Genomic DNA, 19,202 nt, shown 5'->3' with positions numbered 1-19,202 from the left:
AATTAGGGATGTGAATCGTGTCCTCGATCGTCTTAACGATCGATTTCGGCTGGGAGGGGGAGGGAATCGTATTGTTGCCGTTTGGGGGGGTAAAATATCGTGAAAAATCGTTAAAAATCGTTAAAAATCGAAAAATCGAAAAACCGGCACATTAAAACCCCCTAAAACCCACCCCCGACCCTTTAAATTAACTCCCCCACCCTCCCGAACCCCCCCCCAAATAACTTAAATAACCTGCGGGTCCAGCGGCGGTCCGGAACGGGCTCCTGCTCCTGAATCTTGTCGTCTTCAGCCGGCGCCATTTTCCAAAATGGCGCCGAAAAATGGCGGCGGCCATAGACGAAAAAGATTGGACGGCAGGAGGTCCTTCCGGACCCCCGCTGGACTTTTGGCAAGTCTCGTGGGGGTCAGGAGGCCCCCCACAAGCTGGCCAAAAGTTCCTGGAGGTCCAGCGGGGGTCAGGGAGCGATTTCCCGCCGCGAATCGTTTTCGTACGGAAAATGGCGCCGGCAGGAGATCGACTGCAGGAGGTCGTTCAGCGAGGCGCCGGAACCCTCGCTGAACGACCTCCTGCAGTCGATCTCCTGCCGGCGCCATTTTCCGTACGAAAACGATTCGCGGCGGGAAATCGCTCCCTGACCCCCGCTGGACCTCCAGGAACTTTTGGCCAGCTTGTGGGGGGCCTCCTGACCCCCACGAGACTTGCCAAAAGTCCAGCGGGGGTCCGGAAGGACCTCCTGCCGTCCAATCTTTTTCGTCTATGGCCGCCGCCATTTTTCGGCGCCATTTTCCAAAATGGCGCCGGCTGAAGACGACAAGATTCAGGAGCAGGAGCCCGTTCCGGACCGCTGCCGTTCCGGACCGCCGCTGGACCCGCAGGTTATTTAAGTTATGGGGGGGGGGTTCGGGAGGGTGGGGGATTTAATTTAAAGGGTCGGGGGTGGGTTTTAGGGGGTTTTAGTGTGCCGGCTCACGATTCTAACGATTTATAACGATAAATCGTTAGAATCTGTATTGTATTGTGTTCCATAACGGTTTAAGACGATATTAAAATTATCGGACGATAATTTTAATCGTCCTAAAACGATTCACATCCCTACTTTAAATACCTGTCACCTGTGTGGGCGCTCGCGCTCCGTATAACGCTATCACAGGTATGTGAAATACATGTTAAAAGTTTCTTTGTAGTTGATGTAGCCTTTCTCCACCAATCGACTATGTATATTTGTTTTGTGTTTATAGATATAATCATGTCTCTGGTCCCTCCCGATGCAGCCTAGCGAAACACAGGACCGTGTCGGGGGACTGCTGAAATTTGATGCTTTACGGAGTTGCCATTCTAAATGAAAGTGTAAAGTGTTTTGGAACATTATAACATTAAAATAAGATTCACTGACAAGTTTTGGTGGTGACAAGTTTTTGCCTGCACCAGACTTCAATTACCCCAATATAGACTGGGTAAATGTATCATCGGGTCACGCTAGAGAGATAACGTTCCTGGATGGAATAAATGATCAATTGGTTCAGGAACAGACGAGAGAGGGAGCAATTTTAGATCTAATTCTCAGTGGAGCACAGGACTTGGTGAGAGAGGTAACGGTGGTGGGGCCGCTTGGCAATAGTGATCATAATATGATCAAATTTGATTTAATGACTGGAAAAGGAACAGTGTGCAAATCCAAGGCTCTCGTGCTAAACTTTCAAAAGGGAAACTTTGATTAAATGAGAAAAATTATTAGAAAAAAACTGAAAGGAGCAGCTACAAAAGTAAAAAATGTCCAAGAGACATGGTCATTGTTAAAAAATACCATTCTAGAAGCACAGTCCAGATGTATTCCACACATTATAAAGGTGGAAAGAAGGCAAAACAATTACCGGCATGGTTAAAAGGGGAGGTGAAAGAAGCTATTTTAGCCAAAAGATCTTCATTCAAAAATTGGAAGAAGGATCCAACAGAAGAAAATAGGATAAAGCATAAACATTGGCAAGTTAAATGTAAGACATTGATAAGACAGGCTAAGAGAGAATTTGAAAAGTAGTTGGCTGTAGAGGCAAAAACTCACAGTAAAAACTTTTTTAAATATATCCGAAGCAGAAAGCCTGTGAGGGTGTCAGTTGAACTGTTAGATGATCGAGGGGTTAAAGGGGCACTTAGAGAAGATAAGGCCATCGCGGAAAGATTAAATGATTTCTTTGCTTCGGTGTTTACTGAAGAGGATGTTGGGGAGGTACCCGTAATGGAGAAGGTTTTCATGGGTAATGATTCAGATGGACTGAATCAAATCACGGTGAACCTAGAAGATGTGGTAGGCCTGATTGACAAACTGAAGAGTAGTAAATCACCTGGACCGGATGGTATACACCCCAGAGTTCTGAAGGAACTAAAAAATGAAATTTCAGACCTATTAGTAAAAATTTGTAACTTATCATTAAAATCATCCATTGTACCTGAAGACTGGAGGATAGCAAATGTAACCCCAATATTTAAAAAGGGCTCCAGGGGCGATACGGGAAACTACAGACCGGTTAGCCTGACTTCAGTGCCAGGAAAGATAGTGGAAAGTGTTCTAAACATCAAAATCACAGAACATATAGAAAGACATGGTTTAATGGAACAAAGTCAGCATGGCTTTACCCAGGGCAAGTCTTGCCTCACAAATCTGATTCACTTTTTTGAAGGAGTTAATAAACATGTGGATAAAGGTGAACCGGTATATAATATAGTATACTTGGATTTTCAGAAGGCGTTTGACAAAGTTCCTCATGAGAGGCTTCTAGGAAAAGTAAAAATCATGGGATAGGTGGCGATGTCCTTTCGTGGATTGAAAACTGGCTAAAAGACAGGAAACAGAGAGTAGGATTAAATGGGCAATTTTCTCAGTGAAAGGGAGTGGACAGTGGAGTGCCTCAGGGATCTGTATTGGGACCCTTACTTTTGAATATATTTATAAATGATCTGTAAAGAAATACGACGAGTGAGATAATCAAATTTGCAGGTGACACAAAATTGTTCAGAGTAGTTAAATCACAAGCAGATTGTGATAAATTGCAGGAAGACCTTGTGAGACTGGAAAATTGGGCATCCAAATGGCAGATGAAATTTAATGTGGATAAGTGCAAGGTGATGCATATAGGGAGCGCCGGCACCATTTTGAATAGTGGCACTACCTTTGCCCTCACTATGTCAAACGGACGACGGGTCGCCCGTATAACATAGTGAGGGCAAAGGTAGCGCCGGCGCCATTTTGAAGATTGGCAATACGGCCTGCATGCAGGAGCTCGCTCCCGGACCCCAGCTGGACTTTTGGCAAGTCTTGTGGGGGTCAGGAGGCCCCCCCAAGCTGGCCAAAAGTCCCTGGGGGTCCAGCGGGGGTCCGGGGGCGATCTCCCGCACGCGTGACGTCAGGAGCCAGGAAACAAAATGGCGCCGGCGCTACCTTTGCCCTGTCACATGATAAGGGCAAAGGGCCACCGGCGCCATTTCTCAACGCAGCGGTGGCTAGAGAGCAGGAGGAGATCGCGTCGGGACCCCCCCACTGGACCCCAGGTAATTTAAAACATTTTGGGGGGGGGTTCGGGAGGGTGGGGGATTTGTTTTAAAGGTTCGGGTGGGTTTTAGGGTTTTTTTGGTGTGCCGGTTTTCCCGCCCTCCCCCGATTTACGATTTTTAATGATTTTTAGAAAAAAAACAACTCGACGATCAGATTTCCCTCCCCCCCAGCCAAAATCGATCGTTAAGACGATCGATTACACGATTCACACCTCTAGGAAAGACTAATGAGGTTAGGACTTTTCAGCTTGGAGAAGAGGCGACTGAGGGGGGATATGATAGAGGTGTTTAAAATCATGAGAGGTCTAGAACGGGTAGATGTGAATCGGTTATTTACTCTTTCGGATAATAGAAAGACTAGGGGGCACTCCATGAAGTTAGCATGGGGCACATTTAAAACTAATCGGAGAAAGTTCTTTTTTACTCAAAGCACAATTAAACTCTGGAATTTGTTGCCAGAGGATGTGGTTAGTGCAGTTAGTATAGCTGTGTTTAAAAAAGGATTGGATAAGTTCTTGGAGGAGAAGTCCATTACCTGCTATTAAGTTCACTTAGAGAATAGCCACTGACATCAGCAATGGTTACATGGAATAGAATTGTTTCTTTAGTCATAATGCCTGCCAAAAGAAAAGGGAAAGTGAAGGTGTTTCCCTCAGAACCCCTACCTCCCTTATTACAGCTAGAAATAGATTTATGCAACAATTGGATTTTAAGGGCTCCAGTGAATCCATTGGAAGCCCCTTGGTAGAAGAACAAGAGGCTCCCCAGGACGAGGCTTCCCTTAGCCCTGTTATGCGGCCTCCACCAGGCCAACGTGTTGCTGACGAAGCAGCAGCAACGGAACTTACCGAAGTGGTTAGTTATCCGTCTGCTTTAGAGGGAGCTGCTTCTGCAGCAGAATTGGACCAAAAGAAGGTAGAATTATTAGCAGCAGTGTCTGCTAAGGAACAACATAACTCTTCTCATCAAGAACAGTTTGAGGTTGTGAGGCCCAAAACACCTAGACCTGAAACGGTCACATTGGGGTCACTATGGGACCTGGTCAGCGGGTTAAATGTGACTGTCAATAGACTGGAGAAAAAGATAGATACAGTATCCTCAAATTTATCTCAGAAGTTTACCGGAATACAACAGCAAGTAAATGAACTTGATTCAAGAATTGATATAGCAGAAGGGAACATTAAATCCATACAGGTTGTCAATATGGCTTTATTAAAAGATCAGGCTGTATGTTCTAAGAGATTAGAAACAATTGAAAATAATACAAGACAATTAAACTTAAGAGTTATGAATTTCCCCAGAATAGCTGGGGAAATTCCGTATGTTTCTTTTAAGAGATTCTTAACAGAAGTTCTGGGTTTTACTGAAAGTAATATGATATCAGTTAATTCTTGCCAGGTTCTTATGGCCTGGATTGGCCACTGTTGGAAACAGGATGCTGGGCTTGATGGACCCTTGGTCTGACCCAGTATGGCATTTTCTTATGTTCTTAATGACATTGGGTCTTGGACTGTAACATTTAATGTCCTTTTCAGGTGTAAAAATAGGTTCAAGTAGAGATAAGGGATTTGTTGTTTAAATATGTAGATGCAATAATATTCTGCATCTTTTTTATGTCTATATATAGGGGTAGATTTTAAAAACCTGCGCGTCCGTGTGCTCGTGCTACCCAGCGCACACACATGGCCGTGTGTTTTTATAACATGCATGCACTGGTGCGCGCATGTTATAAAATGTCAGGTTGGCACATGCAGGGGGGGGGGGGGAATATTTTTGCATTTATGTGTGGTGACGCATCGGGGCCTACCCCAGTTCCCTCTCAGTCCGCTCCAATTATAGAGCGGACTGGGAGGGAACTTCCCAACCCCCTATAGCCTGACCTCCCCCTATCCCTATCCTAAACCCCCCCAAATCATTAACTCACCTTTTGTGCCTGCTTCTGAGCAGGAGCAAGTTGCACGCACCGGCACCCTGCCGACACGCGAACCCCGGCACAGCAGCAAATGGCCGCTGTGCTAGGCGCCTCTAGCCCCACCCTACCCCGCCCCCCAGATCGCCCCTTTCACTAATCCCGGGACTCACACACGTAGCTGGGCCTTTGAAAATTGGCCCGGCACATGTAAGGCCCACCTAAGCGCGTAAAAACCCATAGGTTTTTGTGAAGATAGGGTATAGGAGACTTTTGAGTTATTTGTATGTATGAGGTTCATGAATATTATGATTAGTTATCACGTGGGTGCAGTATGATTGACAAGCAGATAAGCAAGGCGTGGCTTTACACGGTTCTTTAAAGCTTTGATGCTGTGGTTAACATGCATGCATGCATGGTGTTTGATGCTTTGTGTGAGAGAGGTTGGCCTCATTTAAGGCGAGTTGCATTATTTAGCTAATATCCCACTTGAAAAGAGTATAAGTTGGGATGTAGAATATAGTTATTTAGGGTTAGGTTGGGCTGAGTTAAAGATTTTCTAGATCTTTAACTCTGAATTTCTAGATTTATAACTTGTATGTAAGTGTGGTAATAATGCTATAAATGGAAATATTTTGTTCATTTTAGGTGGAAAGGATATGGCATTGTCCTAGTATGGGGTTCTTAAGTGAATGCTGATTAATCATGTAAGAATATATTTTAATGGCTCATTTATGAGTGTAATTTATAAACTTAAGAGGCAATTTTGTCTCGATTTATAAATTTGGATATTGAAGATGTACAGCAAGTTACCCAAGTTCAACAGTAGTTACAATTAAGCACATTTGGAAGTTTACGTATGCTCTGGGACAATGCCATACAGTTCCACAATCTGTTAAACTTTAATTTATATTGATGATTTTATTTTGAATTCTTATTGATTGTTTCTAGTCAATGGTCTCCTGACCAAGCTGTTGTTCTCAGTCAATAGTCCCCTGATGAATCTGTTAAGAGTGAAACAGTACAATATGGGATGGACTGTATGATTACTTATTAAAATAACAACATATATGCAATTAGTATTGTAAAAACGAGATGCTTCTTAACATTTGATGGATTTATTATTTTAAATATGCATGCTGTGTTGTGTAGGGGATTATCACTGTAACAGTTGTATGCTGATTAGGTTAGTGTTGATTATGATAACTGGATGTACAATAATTGGGTTATATGTGTGTATAATTATGCTTTTATCTATTAAACAACCAGTTTTCCTGTAGAATATACAACTGGGTCTCTTTCTGTAACTTGATTATACTTTAGATAATGATTTTGCAATGAGACTGTAGAAAAGGTTTCCTTCTGACAGTTCTCCCATGTAGATAAATGTCATGAAAGCATAAGCAACATTGAGCTATGAAACTTTTCAGCAAGACACTTGTATTGATCAGGGTTCTGATTTGCAGATCTGACCAGTTTTCTGGCACTTTTATTAGAGATTTTTCTTGGGCTTCCAGATCTTGTCTTGACTTCAACAATTCCATGTAACTTCCACTTCTTAACAATGTTTCTGACAATTGAAATTGCTAGCTAGAAGTAATTGAAGATTTGTATAGCTTTCCTCTGCTTTGTAAGAGTGAATTATGTACATTTTCAAATGCTCAGACATCTGCTTAGAAGAGGCCTTGGTTGTTGAATGTAGACAGAACACAATCACAATCTAAGTGGTTAGAAGGGTAAGAGTATTTGTTCAACTACTGAATTGTCTTCACTTGATTAACTGAAGACCTAACGAGTCAATTAAATTCTTGGGCCTTAACACTTTTTTAAAATAAGTAGTAATGGCTCAACTGGAATGGTGTCTAAACCTTTGCACATGCCATAATCACAGTTTTATTACATTAAATCTGTTAAAATCATCAAATAAATTGTATTTTTGCAATACGCATTGCAGAAAGTGTACCATGTAGAGGTTGTGTCAGTTTCTTTTCATTTAGATATTCATTGAAACATACAATTTGACTAGGGGTGCCTAAAGTTTTGCATACAACTATATATGCATAGATCTAAACTAATCCCTTGAAAATGTACCTAATATGAAGGCAATTTTCAAAAGCAATTTACCTGGGTGAATTGTTCTGTCCGAAAATTGCCCTCCTTCTGGCTAAAGTATGCATGGTCTCCCATAGTATGTGTGGGCTACAAGGTGTTCTTAGAGGTTGGGGGAGGAAAATGGCAAATCAAATGATATTTTCATAAGTATGCATGCTATTTCCCTTCTTTTGGCTGCCTGCACAAAAGAGCAGATGTGAAGTATGCAGGTGCTGTTAACACATGTATTTTATATTATAATTTTCAAAGAGAAACTACCCATATTGTTCTCTTTGAAAATTAGCATATAGTATGCATACTAAAAAAAGCCTGCAGACATTACAAAAGCATGGGCTATTTGAAAACTGTCCCCAGGTTGTCTATGATACTTATATAAGGAGACCCCCAATTCTGCCTCTCACTAGCAGAGTTGCCCCTAACTTTTAAGCTTACCACTAATAGGATCATTTATCAAAATGTGTAATGGCGTTAACATGTTATTGTATGTGTTAATGCCATAATGCATGCAAAAAGTATTAGGGGCCATATCACGCAGTGTGATAGCATTGTGCATGCTATTACAGGGTTTTAATACTGGAAATAATTTCAGCTTTTTTCCTGTTGTTAAGCTGTGTGATATGTCTGAAATGGCCGTAACACAATTCACCTGGGAAGGTCCTTACTGTGTGCACCTATTTATATCTCTATAGGAGGGCCACCTGATAGGTCGAGATGAGGTGTTGGTGGTGGTTTAGGGTTAGGTGCCAGTTTCGCATGTAGAGTGAAATGTATGAACCTTGGTGAAAATGTGATGTCATTTGGAGTGAAGAAAGTCTCACAAAATGAAATTTGTACTATTTTCTCTCACCCTAGCTTGATGGTACCCTGTTATAGAGTCCTCTCTCTCTCTCTCCCTTAGTGCAGGATATGAAAAATAGGGATTCTCGCAGTGGCGTGCTAAGTTTACCGCGCCATGCGATAATACCTATGTGAAGCGGTAAGTTACTGTGTGGTGCAGTAACCTACAAATTTCCATAAACACGCCCCTTTTTGATAATCAATGCGTTATTAACTTTTTTTGATGAATGATGGGGGAAATTAGAATCAGTGGTCTCAGACTGTTTTTGTGCAGTGATGTCAGTGCAAAGGTTAAATGTTTTCATGACATGTGACACTCTTTAAAAATACTATTTTGGAATCCCAGACAAAATGAATACTCTGCATTAAAAAAAACTGAAGGAAGACCAAATTACTGCCAGCATGGCTTAATGGTGAATTAAAGGAGACAAAGCAAAGGCATCATTCAAAAAATGGAAAGCAGACCAAATTAAGAAAATAGGCAAGAGCATAAGCACTGGCATGATAGATGTAAAACAGTAGTAAGGGCATGAAAGAAACTGAGAAAAAGATTACACATAAGGAAAAAACTAATAATAAAATAATTTCAATTACTTTCAAAGCAAAAAGCCTGTGAGGGAGTCAGCTGGGCTGCTATATGACCAAGGGGCAAAAGGGGTGCACAGGGAGAAAAGGAAATAGCAGAAAACTAAAGTAATATTTTGCCTTGGTTTTTACTGACAATGATGTCATTGTGATGCTGATTTTTAAGATGGGCTCTAGGGGTGATCCAGGAACCTCTAGATCAGTGAGCCTGATATTCCTACTGAGCAATATGGTAAAAGCCATTCTTAAAACAAAATCACTTGCCATACAGCTAGACATAGCTTAATAGGGAAGACTCAACATGGTTTTAGCAAAGAGAAGTCTTGCATTACCATGCTTTGAATAAAGGAAATGATTTGAAGATATTTATGGTTCTTTCTAATTTTGGGTGTTTTTTATGATTATTTTATATAATTTTATTTATGCTTTTATATGCTGCTATATGTTTTAATTAATCACAAAATCTGCCCTATCTACAAAAATGTATTCCAGATACTGTTGATAGTAACACAACGCAATTAGACTAGTCTACTGGTATATCCTTCAAAATATTTCTTCTTACGTATAGCCACGCTTTACTTACTTATTTCATATAAATATGTATTTTTATATTTTTTTATTTTTATTTGTACTAGGTCCCTTGTCATTATTATCACTATTTCATCAATGTTTTCTAAAAATTATTTCAATAATGTCTCTCAACATGCTGACAAACTCTGATATCAGTGATCATTTTTTAGCATTAATCCTAGCTTTGGAGAGATGAGTATTTACCAATTTATGATTGTAAAAAAATGATCACTGATATCTGAGTTTGTCAGCATGTTGAGAGACATTATTGAAATAATTTTTAGAAAACATTGATGAAATAGTGATAATAATGACAAGGGACCTAGTACTAATTTGGGTTCGATTGATATAAAACTCTTTAAGTGTGGGTCCTACATAAATAATATCAAATAAAAATATAAAAATACATATTTATATGAAATAAATAAAGCGTGGCTATACGTAAGAAGAAATATTTTGAAGGATATACCAGTAGACTAGTCTAATTGCAATATGTTTTCATTATACATAGTTTTGAAGTCTTTTTGAAAATAGGGCTATCAAAATAAACATTACCATTACTTTTAGATTTTTTTGAAAGTGTAAATAAAATTGTGGATAAAGGTGATCTGGTTGATATACTGTATTTGGATTTTCAGAACGCATTTGACAAAGTCCCTCATGAGAGATTCCTCAGGAAATTAAGAGGTCATGGGATACCAAGCAATATCTTATTGTGGATTGATAAATGATTAAAAGACCGGAAACAGAGGTTAAGACTAAATGGTCAGTTTTACAAATGTTAAAATGATTAGTGAAGTACCACAGGGATTTGTGCTGTTAAACATATTCATAAATGATCTAGAAAAGGAAATCACAAATGGGGTGATCAAATTTGCCGATGACACAAAATTATTTAAATTTGTTAACACAGCAGCGGATTGTAGAGAGACCATGTGAGACAAGAAGACTAAATGGCAGATGAAAATGAATGTGGAAAAGTATAAAGCAATGCACATAGGAAAAATAATCCCAATTACAGGTACACGATGTTGGGTTCTGTATTGGACGTCACTACCCAGAAAAAGGAACTTACAGTTGTTGTGAACAATAGGGTGAAGTCCTTTGCTCAGTGCATGTTGGCAGTCAAAAAAGCAAATAGAATGTTAGGAACTGATCCGAAAAGAAACAGAGAATAAAACGGAAAATATTATATTATATTGCCCTTGCACCGAGCCATGGTGGGACCGCACCTTGAGTATTGTGTGCAATTCTGATTGCCCCATCTAAAAAAAAAAGACATAGTGGAACTAGAAAAGGTGCAGAGGATGACAACAAAAATAAAGGAAATGGAATGGTTCTCCTATGATGAGAGACTTTGCAAGTTGAGGAGCACTAAGCAAGCTAGTTCAGCATGAAAAAGAGATGGCTGAGGGGACATGATAGTAGTTTATAAAATCATGAGTGATAAGGAATAAGTAAATATTGGATGTTCAGTTATCCTTTCAAAAAATACTAAAACAAGGAGACAATCCAGATTTAAAACAAATCATAGAAAGTACTTTTTCACTCAGTGTACAATCAAACTGTGGAATCAGTTGCCAGAGGAAGTAGTTAAGGTTTAATGAGGTTTGGACAAATTCCTGGAAGAAAAGTCCATAATATATTATTAATCAGGTAGACCCTGGGAGTTAGTAATAGGAAATAGTGGGCAATACTTTGAAATCCTCAGCTCAGGGTGTGGCAGTGGTCAGAAAAGCAAACAGAATGTTAGGAATTAGGAAAGGAATGGAGAATAAAACTGATAATATCATAACAACTCTGTATCACTCCATGGCGAGGCTGTACCTGGAGTACTGTGTGCAGTTCTGGTTGCCGCATCTCAAAAAAGATATATTTGTATTGGAAAAAGTATAGAGAATGGTGACGAAAATGATAAAGGGGATGGAACAGCTCCTCTATGAGTAAAGACTAAAGAGGTTTGGGCTGTTCAGCTTGGAGAAACGTTGGCTGAGGAGTGATATCATAAAGATCTATAAAATCATGAGTGAAGAGATTGATTTACATTTACCCAATTATATACTCTTTAAAAAAATGCAAAGACTAGGGAACAAACCATGAAGTTAGTAAGTAGCACATTGAAAACAAATCGGAGAAAATTCTTTTTCACTCAATGCATAAATAAGCTCTGGAATTCATTGCTGGAGGATGTGGTTGAGATAGTTAGTGTAGCTGGGTTTAAAAAAAGATTTGGACAAGATCCCGGAGGAGCATTATTAACCAAGTTGTTAGGGCTGATAATTTTAAAATGAGCACATATGCACCCATATACGCTAATATCAGTGTGTGAGCAAAGATACACTGAAATTTTAAATCATGCAGGCACTTGCACATGTATATGTTTTTAAAATACACCAACAGTGTGTAAGTATGGTTCTAATTTTAAAAGGTTACTCAAGCAAAGCTAGAGCGCATGTCTTCCATAGGACTTTGCCAGCTTTTATACGCATATGCAAGCGGATTTTAAAATATTTTATTTATTTATTTATTTATTTATTTATTTAGGGCTTTATATCGTATCGGTTTACAATAAACAGCGGTGCAATAACATTAACATCAACGAACCACATTTCCAGTTTTCCAATTAGTCCACCAGTTTGCCCAATTAATAGCGGGACCCCCGCTGGACCACCAAGTACTTTAGGAAAGTTTTTTGGGGGGTCGGGAGGGTGGCGGATTGTAAATAGTTAGATCTAAAGGGTTGGGGTGGGTTTGGGGTTTGTTTTTTCTGTGTGCTCTTTCTCCCCCCCCCCCCCCCCAAATGATAAGAAAACCTCATGAATATTTCGTGGGGTTTACCTATCGTTTTCGGGGACCCCTGATACTTGACAGATTAGAAAATATCGTACGATATTTTCATCCATCAAAAAAATGATGCACATCCCTATAGCTTATCGAAATTAACCTATTTCTTAGAACAAATATAGCTATTGTGGATATCTTGAAACCAGCCCATTTTGCATCCTTCAAGGCCTGGATTCAGTCACTGCCTGATACAGATATTAAGGAGGCAACCTTCAAACTACATGGGGAAGAGTAACATCTGCAGGTACTTTTTACCTATATAGTTTGTCAAATTTCAAAGGGAAAAAAATCCCTTTGAATATTGAAGAGAAAAAGTACCTACACAGACTTCCACTTGCTATTGTGGAAGAATTTATGTGCACGCTTTTTTTTAAAACTTAAAAATGTATCTGTAAATCCTGATCATACCCCAAATCTATTCCAGACAACTCTCTATGTATGCATAAATTTATGCACATACAGATAGGGCAGGTTTCAAAAGATACCAGTTGTCACACAATGCTGTACATCAAAATAGTGCTGCCCGCTGGGGTGAATGCACTGGAGTAAATTAACTCCGGCACAACCCCCAGAGTACTGCGTCATTTTAAGAAAAGAAGAGGACATTATTGAAGCTGCTATGATACCTGGGGTCCGGGCCTGGGTCTGATCCTAGGCTGAGGCCCAGGTGTCGGAACCTGGTCTTCAGGACAGGCCCTGGCATCAGGCCTGGGTCTAGGCTGAGTCATCAGCATCAGGAGCCAGCCTCCAAGCCTGGCTGCAGCAACGGGCCTGTGCCCGAGTTCTGGTTGAACCCCAGCATCAGGCCTGGGTTCAGGGGCTGGCCCCAGTGTCAGGACCCAGCCTCCCGGCCAAGCCGCATCATTGGGCTAAGACTCATGAGTTAGGACCCAGCCTCCGGGCCAGGCTCCAGTGTCAAGCCTGGGTCCAGATCGAGGCCCTGGCATCGGCCTGGGCCTGGTTCCGGGTGGAGGCCCATGCATTGGGACCCAGCCTGGCCGCTTCCACGGATACCCACTGGATCAAGTAAGTGATTCTTTGCGGGGTGTCCGTTGCTATGGGCCTTGGCCTATGCCCTAGGTGAGGCTCTGGCCCGAAGCATTCATTTAAAATGAATGCAATGAATAAAATTTGTTTCATTCAGGGGGCCCTCAATTAGTTTTAAGGATCCCTGAATGAAACACATTGACCGTATTCATTATGTTTTGCGCTTTTGTTTTAAATTAATGTACATCCTTGATATCCATTATGTTGTACCTGAGTTACAGTTTTTCATATCCTAAATAGTTGGGGTGGGGCTGGAGAAGGTAGGAGAAATAGAGGTTCATGCTCAAAAGATTTATGCGGTTCAAATCAGCTTTTAATTGCATCTAACAGGTTAGAAATTCCGCTTGTCCCTGTCTGGCTAAAATCTATGCACACAAAAAAAAAAAAATCACAGTGTGCACATATTTAGCTGGACACAAAAGGGGCCAGGTCAGGATAGGACTTTCCAATTTAGCCAGTTAGTACAATATTCACTACTACTCAGCTACATTTGTCTCCCTATCTGCGGCCACACAATGGCTGCCTTCAATCTAACCTTATAAATTTTGTGCAGCTAGATGTAACTACATAATGAGCCTCAACTTTAGCCAGTTAACTATGGCTGAATATCCAGACAAAGTCAACTGGTTAAAATTAGCTGGTTAATTTTGTTGCTTGGTGCCTCTTTATCTCTACTTCAGTTACTATTTTGATGATAGGCTACTTGTGGCAGAAGAAAGGGTTTTAGAAGTCCTGAAAGCTTAAATATTCATTAGCCTTACCTCTAACTCAGAGTTTCCCAAACTCTTTCCTGGAGGCACACCTATACAGTTGGGTTTTCAGGATTGCCACAAAGAATATGCTTAAGATAGAGATCTACATACATTGGAAACCCAGTGTATGTAAATCTATCTCATGCATATTCCTTGTGAATATCCTGAAAACCCAACTGGTTAAGTGTGCCTCCAAGAGAGGGTTGGGAAACACTGCTCTAACTCACTTATTTTGTTGGCTTTCTTGATATATGTTGTGTTGCAGTTAACTCATCACACTGTCTTTTACTGAAAGCAAACATTTCCCTGTTGAAAAGTAATGTGAAACTTACAGGTATTTGACTTGACAAGCTGAGGTTTGCCATAGCAGCTGCTGATTTCTTCTTGCTGTTGGTGCTGTTTGCATTGTTTCCAGCATTGTTATTCGAAGTGCTGCTGGTGGAATTTTTCCTTTTCCTCCGTTTGGTTGTTGTCTGTCGTGTGGGCTCTGCTGTTAAGGAAAGATACAGAGGTTACAACAGATGACAGGTGACTTGTTTTTATAATGGCAAGAGGTGATCTATAAGTAAATCAGTTTATTTTTATTCCTTTTCAAAAGTATAGGTATGCTTTTTATTTTTCATTAGGAGCCTGCGATTCTGAACTTCATGGGGCTGCAAAAAGCACTATAATTTTCTTTTCATTTTTGAGTTACGCACCGCCATTGACCCAGCAGGTTCATTCATCAGAAAGAAAGATAATACGGTTTCATGCTACAGTACCTCAATCGTGGGTCTTATATGAATAAAACCTTTCCATTGCAGTATGCACACTTGTGTTATTTTTGTTGCTTTTGCAGGAATACGCAGAACTCAAAGAATCAAATTCATTTTAACACATCTGATTGCTTCGTGCAACAGGCACTAAAACAGGAGCACTCAAAGTTCTCCTTTATGATTAAGCCATAATACTATATATGACAAGTACAGTTTACCATGGGATTCCATCACATGTCATCCTGTGCCTCATGCATCTGTCCCTTAGGATACCTAGAGAGCATTATGTTGTTATGAACCACATATTAAAACCATTTCTAATTAGGTTGTTAATTTTTTTTTTTTTTTACATATCTTTCTGCTGTGGAAAGCAGTTTGGTAGAAAGTCTGACTGTCAGTCTGCTTCCTTCTCTCTGCATGTCTCTGCCTTTTATTTTGTCTCTCCCCTCCCCACTTCTTGATTTCTCCCATTTCTTTCTGTCTTTCTCTGGTGCCATGTTTGTTAGTAACAAGCCCCTGCCAGGGAGGGGAGAAGGGGAGAAAAGGGAGGGGGAATCCATTTAATATTCTTTAGCCTGTGCCTCTCCAGCCCCTTACTAAAGTTTATGCCATATTAAAACATTTGTCACCCCTTCTCTAGTACCAAGGGCTCTGATGTTCTTCACCTCTGCTGAAAGCCTTCATTTTGTTTTTCCATGAACTTCTGGCCCATAGCTGTAGCAATTGGCAGTGCTTGAACCTGCCTCTTTTTCCTGCTGCTCCTGTGACTGGGAGGGGGTCTGATAAACACGTAAACAAATGTAACAAGCACCCTAATCTGAGGCAGGAAAGCACCCAAGATTAAATATATTAAAATGTATTTTGCCACTTGGCTCTCCAGCTAGAATCTATGCAACAAGGAAAAGAATAAAATAGAAAGGAAAAAAAGGGAGATAGAGCAAAGGAGAAAGAGAGAGAGGGACAGAAAGAATGGGGTAGGGAGTTGAGGCTGGAGGCTGGGTATATGGGATGAACTTCATCTAGTGAGGAAACATAACAGTACTTCGTTAACAACAAGCATCCTCCATGGAGTCACATGGATGGGTCATGTGATTCCTCCCCCCATCTTCCCAGAATTGACAGTTTGGAATTTCAAAGTTTTGAACTGCTGGCTAAGTAACCAGGCATCCCCATTGCCAGCAACCAGCCAAAACCATCGTTTTATTTCACTTTTGAATTGCCGAGCTTCCCTTCACCGCTCTGTAAAACCAACCTTCCAAAATATTTTTCTTACATTTATCTAAAATGTTCTCTTCTTTCGGATGAGACTCATCATTGCTGTTTGCGGAATCACATGCCTCCTTCAGGGATGCTGTCCTCTTCTCCAGACTTGCCCAGCAGACTGTGGGTGACTTGTTCCTCAGGGAGAGTCTGTTTCTTCAGATCAGATTGCTCTCCCAGTGCAAAAGGGAATGAAACTCTAATATCAGGCTGCCCTCGTCCCTGGACTTGCTTAGCGAACCGCAGCTCACGTGTCCCTCAGGAAGTCAGTTCCTCAGATCACATTCACCCTCATGCTGTTAAACTCTCAATACTGCACTATGTTTCCCAATGGAATCAATGCAGATTGTATACCCTGAGGCTGTGTAACTGGCTGGAATTCCTTTCCAGGGACAGTGCAGTCTGTTTTCCCCTTCCAGACTGGCTGATGAGACCATAATTCTACTATAGACCGCTGGATACTGTGCTCCTGTCAAATAATCTGAAGCCTATAGTTCTGCAGTAATCTGCCTGGTATGAAGCTCCTTGGAGCTATTGCTGGAAAGATTAAGATTCTGTGCTGTGCTCTTGCCTTCTGGTGGTCCTGAGGCATACGCTTTCATCCCTGGGGCTGCCTGAGGCCTATTCCTCCATTGCTAGGGGCACTGTTGAGCTCTGTGCGCATTAGTTATGGCGGTTCCAATGCTTGCACTTCAGGGTCAAAATATGGCTATTTCACCTCATGCTCCTTGGACTGTGTCCTGCATATGGCCCCTCACTAGATTGCTCTGATGCACCAAGCATCTTAAATCTGCACATTAACAGTCATGCCAGGAGACCAAACCAGCTTGCCATATTATTATGACCGCACACCGCCAAGGTGTTTCATGACTGCTGTGTCTGAAGCTGGGCCTTAGTTGCTGTGCTATTGTTGCAGCTGATATGTTGCTCATTCCACTTTTGAAGGAAAGCCTTAACATTTCCTGCCTGACAGCTGATTTAGTTCTGCCATGCCTAACAATTAGCTTCCATGCCTAATAAATGTATATTTAACAAAGACTCTCCTTGGCACACATTCTTTGGAATCTCTGTTCATCTTTAGGCTGAGATATTCTTCTAAAGCATTTATTTATTAATATATTTAAAACATTTATAACCCATATTTCGATCCACTTCTCAAAGTGGTGTACAAAGAAAACAATCATAAAATAACATAAAAACGAAATAATACAGAACAGATTAAAAACTTAGAAAAGCCACACTTAGGCACTGCCTTAAACCATATTAAATAAAATATAGTCTGCACAACACAAATAGGAGTTTTTTTTCCCAGTCGCTCATAAATCTAATTCCATCTTAACAATTTAATCAACAGCTTATTGAAACAAGAAAGATTTTAGTTTCTTGTGAATAATCTATGTACATGTTAAAACGAATGTAAATGTTCTGGGAGTGAGTTCCAAAATATTGGGCCTGCCATTTAGTCTGCCCTTTCTCTGGGTTTGGCAAGCTGAGCTAAGCACAATAATGGAACATAAAAAAAACAACCCCAAAAAACCCCTCTCCTTGAGACAATCTGGGTGCGTGCATGGCATGGCATTGCATTAATCCATAGGAAAGAATTTTTTCTCAGGACGTTATGAGCCACCAGGGCTACCTTGTGTAACCCCCACCCAAGTGTGCTGTAACCCCACCTTGGTGTGTAGGTCCAGCATGGGTGAGGCCATAAAGTTATTTATACTCTTTGGGGCAGGAACCCTGACTAGCTCTTCAATGTCCTTTACTTCCTCCGGTGTGGATTCTTTGACTACCGATAGAAAGGAGACCTCTCAGGTCCCAGTGTGGGGTGACTAACTTCCTAGGCTGAATTCCCTGAGTCAGGTGAATTTTCTTAGTATATTGGGTGCTGTTTGCTGGGTGCCAAAGGAGATACAGGGATAACTGAGTTAGTGTTCAAAATAATTCTTTACAGTAAACAGCTTAGTTTAGTGGCACAATAAATGTGATTTTCAGCTCCACAGTTCTCTTTCTTTCTCTCACTTAGTGTACAATTCTTGCAGCCTCTATCTGTGCAAGAGTCTTAGGTAAGGCCAGGAATACAACCATCCTCCTGGCTTAGGTTGAGCAGTGGTCCCTTAGGTCCCTTTTGTGGGCAGAAGCCCTTTCCGAATGGCAACAAAAATCTGTCTTGGCACAGTTAATGTCTCTATCTCCTCAGAGTTTTGGAGACTCCAGATGGGTGTCCTCCTGTTAGATCTAACATTTACTCACAGTTAGTTGTCCGTTATCTGTATGAGGATCCCGGTGGGAGGAATCCAGGATGGAACCACAGATCCCCCAATGGGTAAGAAGAGGGGCAGAAAATCATTTTCTCCCAGGTCTTTAAAATAACTTCTTTGTTTCAGAAAACAGATAACACTGGATGTCCTCTGCAACAGGTCACCACCAGTTCTGGAGCAGGTCTTCCCTAAACCTAGATATCTTCAACTCAGGGTTCCCCAGTCCCTGAGTCTCAGAAAGGCCCAAGTCTTCAGCAGAGCTCCTACTATTCAAAAGTCCAAAATCCAAAAACAATCCCCAAGCACCCACTCTGCACCTCAAGTGGAGAGAACAGCAAGTGAAGCTCTGACCTACCCTGGAGGGTTTCAGAGGGTTTCCAAGGCTCCAGGTAGGCCCAAAACATAACTCAGGATAAATATCCAACCTTTCCTCTAACTTCCAACTTAGACTGCCCCCAGAGCCCTTTTTGGAGCTCGGCTACAAAACGTCCTGCCAGGGATATCCATTACAGCCCCGCATTGGGAGGGCTGCCACTAAATGGATCCTCCCCCTAATTATATTTCTCTAACTGCACTTACAGATCTATTCCCAGGGCTCAATGGTAACTTGGAAAAGTGCCCGGATTGCACTTGTATTTAATCTGCCACTTGACTTGCTATTGCCAGTGCAAAATACACAAAATTGGTGTGATGTGATCCCTAAATCCCAAGTTTGATTCTGAA

General features: G+C 41.1%; 1 protein-coding gene across 6 annotated transcripts in view; it reads right to left on the bottom strand.

The window, feature by feature from the left end:
* LDB2 (LIM domain binding 2) overlaps positions 1-19,202 on the bottom strand; it is a 711,173-nt gene that overhangs the window by 20,295 nt on the left and 671,676 nt on the right. For all 6 annotated transcript variants that reach the window (XM_029590544.1, XM_029590552.1, XM_029590570.1 and 3 more), the window contains one exon: positions 14,539-14,696. In XM_029590544.1, the coding sequence (XP_029446404.1) occupies positions 14,539-14,696 (158 nt within the window). The remainder of the gene's footprint in view (positions 1-14,538; positions 14,697-19,202) is intronic.

Source organism: Rhinatrema bivittatum, chromosome 1 (assembly GCF_901001135.1).
Source record: "Rhinatrema bivittatum chromosome 1, aRhiBiv1.1, whole genome shotgun sequence".
In the NCBI taxonomy this organism is placed as follows: domain Eukaryota; kingdom Metazoa; phylum Chordata; class Amphibia; order Gymnophiona; family Rhinatrematidae; genus Rhinatrema; species Rhinatrema bivittatum.
The sequence above is the reverse complement of the archived record's forward strand: the minus strand, read 5'-3'. Positions and strand labels throughout refer to the sequence as shown.